The sequence below is a fragment of the Stegodyphus dumicola genome, chromosome 1 (assembly GCF_044657685.1).
Source record: "Stegodyphus dumicola isolate Sdum_Otavi_A_Nest chromosome 1, ASM4465768v1".
In the NCBI taxonomy this organism is placed as follows: domain Eukaryota; kingdom Metazoa; phylum Arthropoda; class Arachnida; order Araneae; family Eresidae; genus Stegodyphus; species Stegodyphus dumicola.
In genome coordinates, this window is record NC_140768.1 from 275,503,612 (window position 1) to 275,519,482 (window position 15,871).

Here is a 15,871-nt window from a genome sequence, read left to right on the forward strand (position 1 = left end):
GTTGCTTCACAAAATGGTACAGTCAAAAGTTGTTAATTTGGACGCACATAATCCGGACCTCAAAGCTACAAACTTTCTGCGCATGCGTCGCGTTTACGCGTGCGCATAAGACATTTACAACTGCGAATATGCGTGTACGCATGCACGTAATACGTTTACGCATGCGCTTTTAATGTATAACAGATGGTATAAGCTAAGCTAAAATTACCTAATTCAGTTAATGTTGCAGATTGCGTTGTTTCTTAATCTTCGAACTGGATCCGGCTTATTATTTTTTGTAGACTGTTAGAGCAATTTTATAAAAGTAAGCTTGAACTTTCGATTATGTCAAATAGAATTTCTGATATATATTTACTAATATGTAAAGGATCTACAAAGTGAAAGTATGTTTTGAAGTCCATTAAACAAAAAGTGGAATTGCTGCAAAAAATGGATAAAGGCATATCCTTTGTTTATCTCACCATTCCAAAATCTGTTTATCAATTTTACGCTGCTCTGCGGAGGGAGAGAAACGTCGCGGCGCGCAATGAATTGGAAGTTGATCTATCAGCACTATCCTTATCTTCAGGGCAGATGTTTTTATTTTATTTGGCTTATAATTCCTTACTAAATGTAGTATTTCATCTCGATGTACTCCGTCTTTGATATGATTTAAATCAAGTTCCTCATCATTATAATTCGCTTCCGATAGTGAAGAAAGTGACAGAGAGGTTATTGAAAACGAAAAAATTTCGATTGACAAATTAGTCGGTATTCTCGACACAGCAATTATAGGACTTGAACAGCGGAACTTTGTAACTAAACAAGAAATTTTGTCTGTTTAATAGAATTAAAGAGAAAGTATTATCACATGTAAGGAAGCAACTTAAACAACTTACATTGAAAGAAAGTAAACAAATAAGTATTAAGCTTTTTCTTTTTGTCAATTTTGATACCCTTTAGATCATAATTGTTCTTTATTTCATAAATTAAGGTTTCATATTTTTAATTTTGTAATTTCTGCATGCCATCTTACCAGATTTAAACTGATGATCTATAATCCGGAATCGCCGAAGTCCCGACAAGTCCGGATTAACGACTTTTGACTGTAATTACTATGGTGACTATTATTTTGTGTTTTGCAATTTTTGTGTGTTTATACATTGATCTTGTTTTGCTTTCTAATTTTTTTTGGACTGTTACCAAGGCATTTGCAATCCATGTAACCAGAGATGTTTTGACGTTTTGAGACATAAAATTTTCTATTGCATGTCATAGGAAGTTCTCAGTCACTATTCAGTATTCCACAATTTTAAAAATGTCTTCTTTCAATTTGTATTTTGATAAGAAGGTATTAGTGGAATCACTATCACTGTTGTCATATGCACAAAACACATTAACTTTCCTCATTATGCAACTGAGTGAAATATTCACGTAACAGAATTGCACCACCTTGTGTCATAAAAATAAATGAATGAAATGGAAAGCTATTGTTATGTTCTTAATACAATTCACTAAATTTGCCAATAAGCTATTGTTTTTAAATTGCTGAATATAATTTCTCTCTTGATTATGAAAATTCTATTTATACTTGCAATTTTAACAACTGCATCCCCATTAGAAGAATTAGCTTAAAGTATATGTTAGGTCTGATTAAACTTAGTTACCTTGGAAGTTAAACATTTTGATTTATATTTTCAGTTTTTATTTGAATTTGGTTCAGTTTTGAATTTTTCTAAATAAACTATTAGTTTTAGGATTGAAATGAAGTAATTAGTCATTTTGTTTTCTGAAAATGTGTTAGGTTTTAATAGAAGTTAAGCATTGCACACCTTAAAATTAATGCTGAGTAAACCTTAAAGAAATCTCAAATAATATATCTTTTAGTAACTGAATGAGGAATAAATGCACTTTTAGAGATGAAGATTTTTTTATGTGTTGTTAAGGTGAACAATTTACCAGTTAAATTTTAATTTTTCAGGACCTGGGGAAAGCTAATCCTCAAAACATGACTGTAAGTATGTTTAATTTATTATATATATATATAAATGTACTTAGTTTTATTATTTTGATTTTGACACTTATAGAATTATCTGAAATTGACCATTAACTATCGTAATAACCACAACCAAGACATATAATTTGACTAAAATAAAATTCTCTCTCTGTCATGACTGATTAGGTGTTAATCGTTGGTCACTTCAATGGCATTTGATTTAGATTTAAACACCAGATGTCATTTGTGAGTAGTCACTATATAGGGCATTTTTAATCTGTCAGTATGAAAGTCTTCCTGAAAGGTTTTATATTAGCTAAAGAGGAAGTCAGACTTCCAGATTTTATCTTTAATTTTCCAGTGCCTTTTTAATAATGGAGTGCCACTTAGTGATAGATATAAACATTGCTGCAAAATCTAACTAGATTATTGCAACCCTAACAATATATAATGCTTCATAAAAATATTATATATATAATGAATATAATCTTCATTATTAAATAATGAGAGGAATCTGTATGCACAGTGGGTACTGCTTAATATGGTCTCTGGTCTTCTGTAGTAAACTTATTTGATTGTACAAAGCGGTTGAGTTTTATATTTGGTGTTGGGCTGTACTCAGGATTTAGTTTATTTCTGGGGGGGGAGGGGGGAGAAGTATAAAAATAAAGTTTTTAAAAACAGGCAAATTTATAGAAGATTTTAATAAATATTTTTAGGAATGAAATGTACACATACCTGAATCTCTCTGTCCTTGCATACCATCCTTAATATGTAACTTGCATATACATTTTTCATATAAAATGTACATTATTTCTTCCCATGGATGACAAAAGCCATGTTAATTCAAAAAAATTATAATTGTTTCAACATGTTACACAGATCAATATGATATGTAAGCATATCAAATATTTTAAAATTTATCCATTAGAGTTTGTTGCATATTTCTTGTTAGTAGCTCTTCAATGGTGGTCTTCAAGACACAATATTGCTTGTATCTTTCTGCATCTCCGCCTTTAAGTTCGAGCATTCTTCTCAAAATTTAAGGCTTGTTAAGGCTGCTGCTGTTCGTACAGCATAAGGATTTTTATCTTCGGGATTATTTTCACAAATTCCTTTGTTTTCTCAGACAGCTTCGATGATCTCTGCATCAATCTTTTCATAGCAAGTCTGGATATTTTTGTCAATTGCTTGTTGAGACTACTGCTCTGTGTACAACATCAGGATTTTCATTTTCAGGATCATTTTCACTAACTCCTTTGTTTCCTCTGATAACTTCGATGATCTCTGCATCACTATTTCCATAACAAGTCTGGATATTTACATCGATTCCCAAATATTCGAGGAAAGTCTTATCATGCATTTCTTCATTGTCACCCTTGTCTTCTGGTAATTCTTCCTTATCTTTTAAGCTTAAGTCCGTGGGTTTGGATATTTTCAGGCACGAGCAAACAACAAAAGCACAATGTGGATGGGTAAACTGAAAAAACTGTATGAGCAAAAAAGACTATTTTTTATACAGATTCTACCTCACTTTTTTTTAATGTTTTTCCTTTTACCCAACTGGGCTGAGCCAATTCTGACACACCTCTTGTAACCCACAGCCACCCATGATTGATCCAGATATGACAATTCTAGCATTTGTACCTACCCGTGTGAAAGTAAATTCACTTTGAACAAAATCACTAAACTTGAAATACAAACTTGGAGTTTTGACTTTAAAATTTCAGAAGTGATTTGATTTTTATAAGTGGGGTTTTGACTTTAATAAGTGTTCGATTTTTATAAAGCAGCAATTTTATTAAGTGGTACCCACTGTATGTATGTTCCTTACACTGGAGAAAAACAGCAGAACCTAAAGCCACCACATTTTGAACACACATAGTCCTGCTTTCAAACATGTGCACATCAAAGCCTAAATTTTGAATTTATTCAGTACTTATTTTATATTTTATGTGAATTTAATGAATTTTTAATTAATAAATTCAGCAGTTTAAAAGCAGTGTGTTTTTACTTGATAAACTATACAATATTTATGTTTCAAATTTAATCAAACAACTCAGTGTTTTAAAAGATGTGTTGCCATTCAGAAAATATAAGTTTGTTTGATTTATTTCATTGTGGTGAAGCACACTAGTGCTCATAGCATAAGGGGAGAGATGCCTTCATGAAAGATTTTCTAAGGGAAACTAGCTTGTATCCATGTTACATGTGTTAAAAAACCAAAAAAATGCAAATGCAGTCAGCCTGTTCGCCTGGTATCAAACCTAGGTCGAACCACCAGTGCTTAGCAACTTTATCACTCGGGTGCTAGTGACACCCAGAAATTGTAAGCTATTTCCCTTTCAAATATAAATAATAATAATAAATCATAAATTTAAAAGAAATGTATTGCTATTGCCCAAAATAAAACATTTTTATCTTCCATATGCCAGTGTGTTACCATTCTTGAATGCATAAGCTAATAAATTACACTTCATTAAATAATTAAAAATTTTTCTTTCAAATTTAATCTGTCTATTATTTATTGTTAACTTATTGTTTAAAAGAAATGGACACATTTCATTTTTATAATTATTAATTAACTAGCTGCCTACCTGAAATCTTACTAAACTGAAATGCATTAAGATCATTATATGTTATTCCTTTTTATAATGGCTGTTTTAGGCAGTTTACCATGCAAGCAGTTAGTATATGTAATGTTCAGTGTGCTTCAAATGCACTTTGGCAGTGCACATTTGGAAATTGCCTCCCAGTTAACAGAAAAGTGCCCATTGTTTAGCTTCCTTAATAGTCTTGCTCATTAAATGATGTATCAAATGCAGTTATTTGCTTAATGTCTTGTATACAATTACAAGTAAAATTAATGTAATTTTTCATTAAATCCTTCTACAGCATCTTCAAGATTAGTGCTATGAAAGCAAATTTTAGTATTGATCTCCTTTGAAGTACTGTTAAGTGCTGAAATTTGTTTGAGAAAAGTGCAGTATCTATTTTATCACTGCTTGCTTAAAAAAGAATTTTTAATTAATTAATAATTTATTTAATTCAATGTAATTTATTAGGCCTTCGTATAATAAACTCTTGTAATCTGATATGAATAAAATGTTTGTGCAGTAAAATTACTATGAATCATATTTTAATATTACTTTTCTGCAGCCTTGCTAATTTTGAATTTCACTCTAATAGTTCTGAGTATGCTAGTGTCTTTTAATTAAAATGTTAAAGTTAATTTTAAGTTGCAGACAGTGAATTTATAAATTTTCAACTCCATCTATTTTTGAAATACTATTGGTTTGTTTATTATTTTAAATATGTTCTTTACAAATTTCAGTTTATTAATTAATTTATAAATATATCTGAAGGGTTTCAGATTTTAACAGTCACCCAAAGGGTTTGCTTAGGTCTTTTCACACTCACTGAGCTCACAGTCTACCACTCTGCTGTTACACTCACTCCTACTAACTCCCTTTTTTTGTCTTTTTAGCTTTATTATTAAGAATAATTTTATTCTCATTTATACCATTCAACAGCAAAATTACAAAGATTTGAAAGCAGCATAGTAGTATACATTTAGAATTCCTGAAGCAGTGCTAAATGTTGGCATACTTTTTTCTGGGTTTTTGTTCCCCCCAGTCTTTTCTCTGTTCATCATATCAGTGTTCTGTTTTCTTACTGAGATGATTGTATAAAACTTTTTGTCTTATTATTAATGATTTGGTGTTTACTTTAGTTATTAAATATCACATTCTTGGTGCTTATATCACACAAAATTCGATTCAAAAGCAAAATCACAGAATGTCTGAAAACAGCATAACTTTAGAATTTTTGGTGGACAGTCTCACAGGCTGGAGATAAAAATGTTTTTAAATGTTTTCTATATAATGTTGCCACTGCTGACTTTGTAATCAATGAGTCTGCTAATCAGAAATTCATTAAAGCTTTACAAGATATGAAATACAGAGTTCAAAATATATATAGCGATTCAACACAAAATACCATTTTAAGACTAATATCCCATCCGGAATTAACATTCCTTTTGGACTAGTAATAATTAAAAACTGTTCCATGTATAATATGGAATTCTAATTAAATAATTTTAAATAATTGATAGCAAGTGCATTAAGTGTTGAATCCAGTTTGGGTATTTTACCTTTATCCTATGAATCAATCCATTCTTTATTGTTTCGCATGTATTTTTGTCATCTGAAATGCAGACCTATAGTAGATGTATTACTAAAAATATATGTACATCTGTTTTATAATAATTAAGTGAACTTTATAAAATATTTTTATTATGAATGAAAACGTGATATTTTACCTGAATGAATCTAATTTCCCCATGTTGGTAACATGCATAGAAATATATAAAAATCAATGTAAACATTTCTTGCAACTATGTATTATTGAACAGTATTTACAGTATTTTGAAATTATTGAACTTTCTTAGATTTGAAGAATAAATTACAAATAACGAAATATGTTAGCTGTACTAAGATCTCAAGAAATGTCTGTTGTACAGTTGTCAACGATATTAATTCATTATGAAAATATCATCATAGATGAATGGCTTTTCCTTTTCATGATAAATTTAGACTGTGTTTACCATAAAACAAAGAGAACACTAATAAATTGTAGTCCAGTGTAATTTATTCAGATTTTTTGTATTTAAAATTTATAAATGTATTTAAAATATTCGTGTATTTAAAAATTTTCAGCCTCCTAAGCCAGACACACTGGCTGCAGTTTGCTACACAAGTGGCACAACAGGAAGTCCTAAAGGAGTGATGTTAACTCATAAAAGCATTATTGCAAATGTCAGTGCTGTCATGTTACAACTAGTAAGTATTTACTAAATTATTTTTAGAAGCTGTATATCGTTAATCAAAAAATTGTATCTAAATATAAAGTGTCTTGAGTTCAAATATTTGGAACTATTAGTAAAAAGTGCAGCAAATTTTCTCTAAGGTGATCACCGTCTATTTTAAACAATTTTGATTTTACCATGAGTATTAATATTGATGATTATTGATTTACCTAATAACCTTGCTTTTGATAAAAGTTGAAGAAAAATATTGAAATGCTTCAGTACAAAGTCCGTAATCCAGATGTCCAATATCCAAACTTCTAGATTACCAGCACAAAAAAGGGGGAGAGAAAGGGAAATGGGGAAGACTTTACAAAGTTTAGAACTGGAGACTATAATGCTCAACAAAAAGAAGTAGGTGTGCCATAAATTTAATTTTCTCCTGACAGACTGAGATTTCTGCATGTGCCAAACACCTGCTGCCTAGAGAATCATACTATGGCATTGATTGATATTGGTCACAGCTACATTTTACATCTCTTTTTTTTTGGGGGGGGGATGAGCATTTTTCTCTGTTGCCTAAAAATAAGTGAAACCCCAATGTTACCATGTCATCTTGCTAGATTTAAACTGTTAAATTCCAGAAATTTCTAGAATTGTCTAAGTTCCAATGAAATCAAATCTTGGTTTTTATTCTGTATAATAAATATAAAGTTATGAAGTAGTTATAATGGTAAGTGTTTGATAATGCAGTGATAAAACATAACTGGGGAAAATTTTAAATAATGGGAACAAATAATAATTTGAAATACAGAAAATATATTTTATGTGTCTAAACCATGGAGAATAATGAAGGAGGGGAAACTGCCTAGTAGAAAAATGGGTCCTAAAATGTTGTATCCACTAGATGGCGCTGCACTTCCATCTTAGCAGTTCCAAATGTAAACATATATTGAGTAGCCAGCCAGCTAAGCTTACTTGCGGATGAAAAAATGTTTATGTTTTTAATGTGATGAATTGTGTTATTATCAACGTTACAATATTTTGCTCACTAGTGATTGCATTTGATTCCTCAAATTATAAAACTAATTTACAGCTTTAATGCTGTAAGGCTTGTAGTACTTTTTATGAATGATTAATATGAAGATATTTTTTAGTCCCTTCCCCTTAGAAAAATAATCATATTGCTAGTAATAATACTTGCTGTATATATGTTAAATTTAATTAGAATAGGTTACAGCTTTATATAAACTGTAGCGAAATTTTAATGAAGCTTATAGAATTTTTTGCTTCAGTCAGTAAATTTTTTTTACTATCATAATGAGTTGTTCTTTTTTATGAATCGGATGTCAGTTTTGATATTTTTATTGTTTTCTATTAAAAATTTTTATATCTTTGTTATTTGAGAAGTATGTTTCAAATTGATTTCACAATATTTTAAAATTGATTTCGGATTTGAATTCAGTTAAGTATTCTGAACACTTGGTTATGCTGAACTGTATATTATTCATAATTAAATATAAATCGTAAAAAAATACTGAAACTAATTCAATCTATCTTTAATCTTGTCCTGCTTGAACTAACTTCTAACCAATAAATGCAGTATTTTAACCAAAAATAAAATGCAGATCTTTTTTATTTTAAAAGTACATGTGCTCTTTTCCTCCAAAGGAGGAAAATTCTATCTCATTCCAATAGCCTAAAAGATGAATTTCCTATGTTTAGAAATATTTTATCACAGTAATGAAGAGTTGATATTTTCTCGCTGTTAAGTCTCAAATTGGTACATGTAGCTTTTTTGAAAAAAAAAAAAAAAACTGTTGTGCATGTGTTATCTTTTACTGGAAAAGATCCCCTATTTTTTATTTTCATTTATTGAACTGATTATTTACTAATAGAGTCTAATTACATTTGTTGCAAAACTACCAGTTTAATATCAGAATCCCTAATGTGTGCTTGCTGCGGTATTTAAAAAATATCATTACCTATGTAAAACTAAAATCTGTTTTCTCTTGCAGTAATTATTTACTTTTTTATTCTCAATTTAATATCTCTTTTTCAATGATTAAAGACTCGAAGTGAAAAAAACAAGTTCAGTTAAATAACAAAAATTCAATAAAAAGTAACAGTGATTATATAAATAATTCTGAAACAATCTTAACAGTATTGTTTTATATTGTTACACTCAGGGGTGAGCTATAGGAGGCTAGAGTGATTCGTTGAATTTGTATTCAATTTGCAAGCACCTTGTTCTTTCTCACCAGCAGTTGAGTAGCAAAAGTCACCAAACACTGCCACTTTGGTACTGGGTTCGAATCCCGGCAACAGGCTAGCTGCATGGGCATTTTCCTGGTTTTTCCACGTGAAACATGTACAAACCAGTTTCTCTTAGAAATGAAGGTATCCTTACCCTTAGGCAGATAGCCTGCAAATTGTTTGGTGTATCCAACCTTTTCTTTTTGTTTGTGGCTTAGAAAGTACTGCTGCTGAATGTGTACATGTCTATATAATTTTATAAAATTATTATAAAATTATAGCAGCAGCAGTTTCGAATTCATATCGAAAACTATTTAAAAAACCCATTTAATTGCAATTTATTCTCATTTGAACTGTTGGAAAGGAAATATTTTCAATTTTTCAAGATTCATATCAGCATGCTGAAAACAATAGACATTTAAATAATGTCTCTTCAAGATCTTTAATTAACATATTATTGTAAGTAAGATGTGCAGTATTCGCCAGTCAAATATTGTCGCCAGATGAAATCCCTTATCTGTTTTTAGACGACTGTAATAATTCCAAGGACATAAATTTAATGTGATCTCATCAGATATTCACCCCTTTTTGAGGGGAGAAGGAAAAATTAATTATGTGCATAATAAAAATTCCGGTATGGTGCCAGCCTCATATAAAATCAAGACAATCACTATGGAGCTAACAGTCTGATACATTACAAATTATATTTTAAATTGGAAGATTTATCATTTAGGTATCACAAAAAACCATGCCATCTACCCAAAAACAAAATTTCTAACAATAGAACATAGAACCACTTATTTAAATATTCCATAATTCAATACAAAAAATATATTTATATATTAACTCAGTCTTCACATAAGCAAATTTTTATGCAAAATACATATAAGTGCATGATATTAATATGGTACGTAAAATTTTCTAATATACTGTATTGCAAGTACATAGTACAGAATTGTAAATAAAGAGTTTCTATGGTAAAGCAAAATGAAATTTTTGTACAGCCCCAGTTACACTTAATTAGATAAATCACGTACAGGACTAAGAAACAATACAAATCATTATAATCACATTATACCAGGAAATGTTGAAATTAAATACATATGCACTTGTATATGTTAGGCACAATATTGTTGAATCTCGAAATGATATTTAAGGGTGATCAAGCATTAAACTAATGATTATGCTCACACAATCGAGAAATCAACAAAAGACGCATAACAATAAATTTCAAACAATATTAATTAAACATATTGCATAACTTGTAATAATGTTGAATAATAGTACAAAAATGAGTGAAAGAAATAAGTGTACTGTCTATTTCTAAGATCATATTGATGTATAACTTGAGAAGTGGGAGATAGATGTTGAACCTAGTGGGAGAATCTTTTAAGAGCCAAACAAAGGCAATTGATGGCGGAGAAATTCTAAATGGTTGAGAAAAAATCATTATCAAGTGCAGAAATAACATAATAGAAGAAATAACACAAAAAGTTTTCGAAAACCTATGCTGGAATGTAACTTTAGATTTCAAATACACTATATCATTAACATTGAATGATCTTAATATGGCATTTTTCATTTGACAAGTATTCAGTTCTATTTGCTTTATTCCAACATCTCATAGACATGCCCATAACTTAGTTTTAGCTGTGTTTTAGCTATCTCCCACTTCTCCTCAAGTTATACATCAATATGATCTTAGAAATAGACAGTACACTTATTTCTTTCACTCATTTTTTGTACTATTATTCAACATTATTACAAGTTATGCAATATGTTTAATTAATATTGTTTGAAATTTATTGTTATGCATCTTTTGTTGATTTCTCGATTGTGTGAGCATAATCATTAGTTTAATGCTTGATCACCCTTAAATATCATTTCGAGATTCAACAACATTGTGCCTAACATATACAAGTGCATATGTATTTGATTTCAACATTTCCTGGTATGATGTGATTATAACGGTTTGTATTGTTTCTTCGTCCTGTACGTGATTTATCTAATTAAGTGTAACTGGGGCTGTACAAAAATTTCATTTTGCAAATAATGTGATTTATCCAACTGACTGGCCTTGGATCAGGATTAAACATATTAAAAGGTAATGATGAATTTCTTCCAAAATGCAGAATATTAGGAGAATAACCAGTTGAAGGATGAACAGTACCATTGCAAATATTTTGATAAGCAATGCATTTTCAAATGGAATTTCTTTTTTATGAAGTATAAGCAAAGAGCTCTTGATGCAGGCATTGGCACGTTCATTTTGTGCATTATACTCAGGTCTTTGAGGAATACAGTGTGATAATTTAATATCCAAGGATTTGGTAATCGATTCAAACACCAGTCAAAGGTATTTTGTGCCTAAATCAATTAAGATCATTTCTGGTCTTCCAGGTATATATATTGTAATAAATGTACTACAGTCAAAAGTCGTTAATCCGGACTCGTCGGGACTTTGGCGATTCCGGATTATCAATTTTTCCGGATTATAGATCATCAGTTTAAATCTCGTAAGATGGTATGCAGAAATTCTAAAATTAAAAATATGAAACTGTAATTTATGAAATAAAGAAGAACAATTATGATCTAAAGGGTATCAAAATTTGCAAAAAGAAAAAGCTTAATATTTATTTGTTTACTTTATTAAACATTTCTTTCAATGTAAGTTGTTTAAGTTTTGCTTCGTTTCACGTGATAATGCTTTCTCTTTAATTCTATTAAACAGACATAATTTCTTGTTCAGTTACAAAGTTCCGCTGTTGAAGTCCTATAATTGCTGTGTCGAGAACACCGACTGATTTTTCAATTTTTCAATCGTCAATCGAAATTTTTTCCTTTTCACTAAATTCGGGTTGGAGGGAAAGTTCTGTCCTATTTTAAATAGGCAGGTGATTTTTCTTGTAAATAAAAAAAAACATCTGGCTAGTGAGTCAATCAGATCTTTTTTTGTTTTTTTAGCTGCTGTATAATATAAAAGGTGCCCTTTTTTACAGTTCATCATTTACTTGTAATATTTAAAGGGAAAAACATGTCGGTAGATAAAGTGCATTTATGACACTGCATTTTATATGAATTCCAAAAAGGAAGCAACGCACCTGTTGCATGTAAAAATTTATGTGCGGTATTTGGAAAAGATATTGTAAATGTTCGTACTTGTCAAAGATGGTTTAGCAAATTTTGTTCCGGGGACGTGAGCCTGAAAGAAAGTGTTCAATCTGGACGACCATCCAAGATCGATAATGATGTTTTGCGATCCATGTTGGAAAATAATCCACATTTAACAAGTCGAGAAATTTGCAGAAGAGTTTGGCATTCATCATACAACTGTTGGAGATCACATTAAATCTCTTGGGTTTGTGTTAAAGCAAAGTGTTTGGGTTCCACATGAATTAACGGAAAAGAATTTGTCTGATCGTGTAAGAATATGTTCATCACATCTGATTAGACACAATGTGGAGCCGTTTTTGGACAGGCTGGTTACTGGAGATAAAAAGTGGATTCTTTACGAGAATATTAAAAGAAAAAAATCTTACTGCAAACCAGGAACATCATCAGCAACAGTTCCAAAACCAAGTATCCTCAACGAAAAGTACTGCTTTGTTTGTGGTGGGACAGGAAAGGTCCAGTGTATTACGAGTTGCTGAAACAGGGAAAAAACATCAACGCGGATCTGTACTGCAATCAGCTGGATAAATTGAATGCAGCTATCAAAGAAAAAAGGCCAGCATTAGCGTCCAGAAAAGGAATAGTGTTCCATCACGATAATGCTCGCCCGCATACTGCAGTGGTGACACTACCAAAAACTGAATGCGTTAGGATGGGAAATCCTTAGTCACCCCCCGTATTCACCTGACATTGCACCCTCTGATTATTACCTGTTCAGATCTCTGCAAAATTATCTAACGGGAAAAAAATTCAAGTCTTTTGAAAGTGTTTCTAAGGCAGTTGCTGACTATTTTAACTCCATGGATGAGAACTTCTACAAAACAGGAATTTACAGGTTACCTGGAAGATGGCAAGAGGTTGTAACAAATAACGGAGCATATATAATTGATTAATGTTAAACACATATTTTTATAAATGAATTCAAATATTTTCTTTAAAATATGACAGAACTTTCCCTCCAACCCAATATAATGACGAGGAACTTGTTTTAAATCATATCAAAGACGGAGCACATCGAGATGAAATACTAATTTGGTAAGGAATTATAAGCCAAATAAAATAAAAACTTCTGCCCTGAAAATAAGGATAGTGCTGACAGATCAACTTCCAATTCATTATGCGCCCGCTGCGCCGTTCCCCCTGCCGAGCAGCGTGAAATTGATAAACAGATTTCGAATTTCAAAACATACTTTCGCTTTAGATCCTTTACATATTAACAAATATATATCGGAAATTCTATTTGATATAATCGAAAGTTTAAGCTTACTTTTATAAAATTGCTCTTACAGTCTGCAAAAAATAATAAGCCGGATCCAATTCGAAAATTAAGGAACAACGTAATCATCAACATTAACTGAAATAGATAATTAGATAATTTTAGCTTATACGTCTATTATACATAAAACGCGCACGCGAAAACGTATTCTGCACTTGCGCACACTCATATGCGCAGTCGTAAAAGGTCTTACGCGTAAACGCCTATGCGCATGTGTCAACGCGGCGCATGCGCAGAAAGTTTTTAGTTTTGAGGTCCGGATTATAGATCATTCCGAATTATGGGTGTCCGAATTAATGACTTTTGACTGTATAACAGTTTCAGCAGTGAGATTTTTGAGAGGTCATAAAACAAGATGTTTAGAAAAATTATCTAGAATAGTGAGATCATGTCCACAATTTCGTGCAGGACCACCAATATATATGGAAATAAAGTCATTTAGATATTTAGGTATTCTGATAGCTTTAAATGGAGCCTGTTTAGAAGGGAAAGATTTGTATTTGTTACATAAATGATACAGGAGGACAAAATTCTTTGTGTCATTATACCTACCCTTACCCTTCCAAAAGAATCTTTTGATAAGATTTCATACATTTTCTGAACTCCAAGATGGAATATATGAGAAATTTCTCATTTTCACAGGATTTCAATGCTAGTGGGACAACAACTAATTCAGCATTTTTTCATTTATTCAAAACAAACATAAGAAGCATATTGAATCATTTGTGAAGAAATTATGTACTTTTGCTGAATTAAGCAAGGAAGGATTTTTCAAAATGTTGGTAATTGCTGATTCACCTGAATCTAAAGTGAATTTGTGTTTCAAATAAGCATTGCAGTCTAATGATACAGTATGACAATAATTCCAATGACATAAATTTAACTTGACCTCATCAGATATTCACCACATTTCAGGGAGGGGGGAGAAGGAGGAAAAATTAATATGTGGATAATAAAAATTCCAGTATCACGGTGCCAGCCTCATATAAAATCATGATGATCATGATGGAACTAACAGTCTGAAATACATATTACGTAGATTACAAATTGCATTTTAAATGGAAAGATTTATCATTTAAGTATTACTAAACCATGCCATATAGATAACAAAATTTCTAATATTAGAACAAGGAACCATTTATTTTTATACAGTCAAAAGTCGTTAATTCGGACACCCATAATCCGGAATGATCTATAATCCAGACCTCAAAGCTACAAACTTTCTGCACATGCATAGCATTAACGCATGCGCAGAAGACCTTTGCGTCTGCGAATATGTGTGTGCGCGTGCGCAAAATACGTTTACGAATGCGCGTTTAATGTATAACGGACGGTATAAGCTAAGCTAAAATTACCTAATTATCTATTTCAGTTAATGTTGCAGATTGCGTTGTTCCTAAGTCTTCGAACTGGATCCAGCTTATTATTTTTTGCAGAATGTTAGAGCAATTTTATAAAAGTAAGCTTGTACTTTCGATTATGTCAAATAGAATTTCTGATATATATTTACTAATATGTAAAGGATGCACAACCCAAAAGTATGTTTTGAAGTCCATTAAACAAAAAGTGGAATTGCTGCAAAAAATGGATAAAGCCATATCCTTTGTTAATCTAAACTTTAATGTTTGTTTATCTAAACTTTGTTTATCTTTAACGCTGCGGCGCGCAATGAATTGGAAGTTGATTTGTCAGCACACATCCTTATCTTCAGGGCAGATGTTTTTATTTTATTTGGCTTATAATTCCTTACTAAAATTAGTATTTCATCTCGATGTACTCTGTCTTTGATATGATTTAAATCAAGTTCCTCGTCATTATAATTCGCTTCCGATAGTGAAGAAAGTGACAGAGAGGTTATTGAAAACGAAAACATTTTGATTGACAAATTAGTCGGCATTCTCGAAACAGCAATTATAGGACTTGAACAGCGGAACTTTGTAACTGAACAAGAAATAATGTCTGTTTATAGAATTAAAGAGAATGTATTATCACATAAAAAACGAAGCAACTTAAACAACTTACATTGAAAGAAATGTTTAATAAAATAAACAAATAAATATTAAGCTTTTTTTTTTTTGTAAATTTTGATACCCTTTAGATCATAATTGTTCTTTATTTCATAAATTATGGTTTCATATTTTTAATTTTATAATTTCTGCATGCCATCTTACCAGATTTAAACTGATGATCTGTAATCCGGAAAAATCGATAATCTGGAATCGCCGAAGTCCCAACGAGTTCCGGATTAACGACTTTTGACTGTATTCCATAATTTATCATGAAAAATATATTCATATAAACTCAGTCTTAATGTCGGTAACTTTTTATGCAAAAATACCGTATTTGACGGCGTATAAGACGCACCTTTATTTAGACGGCCACACAC

The 15,871-nt window shown here is 30.9% G+C and overlaps 1 protein-coding gene across 3 annotated transcripts in view; it reads left to right on the plus strand.

Annotated features, from left to right (window-relative positions):
- Positions 1 to 15,871, plus strand: part of LOC118182384 (long-chain-fatty-acid--CoA ligase 5-like) — a 201,355-nt gene that overhangs the window by 126,387 nt on the left and 59,097 nt on the right. For all 3 annotated transcript variants that reach the window (XM_085807174.1, XM_085807180.1, XM_085807181.1), the window contains exons 8-9: positions 1,961 to 1,993; positions 6,694 to 6,816. In XM_085807174.1, the coding sequence (XP_085663300.1) occupies positions 1,961 to 1,993; positions 6,694 to 6,816 (156 nt within the window). The remainder of the gene's footprint in view (positions 1 to 1,960; positions 1,994 to 6,693; positions 6,817 to 15,871) is intronic.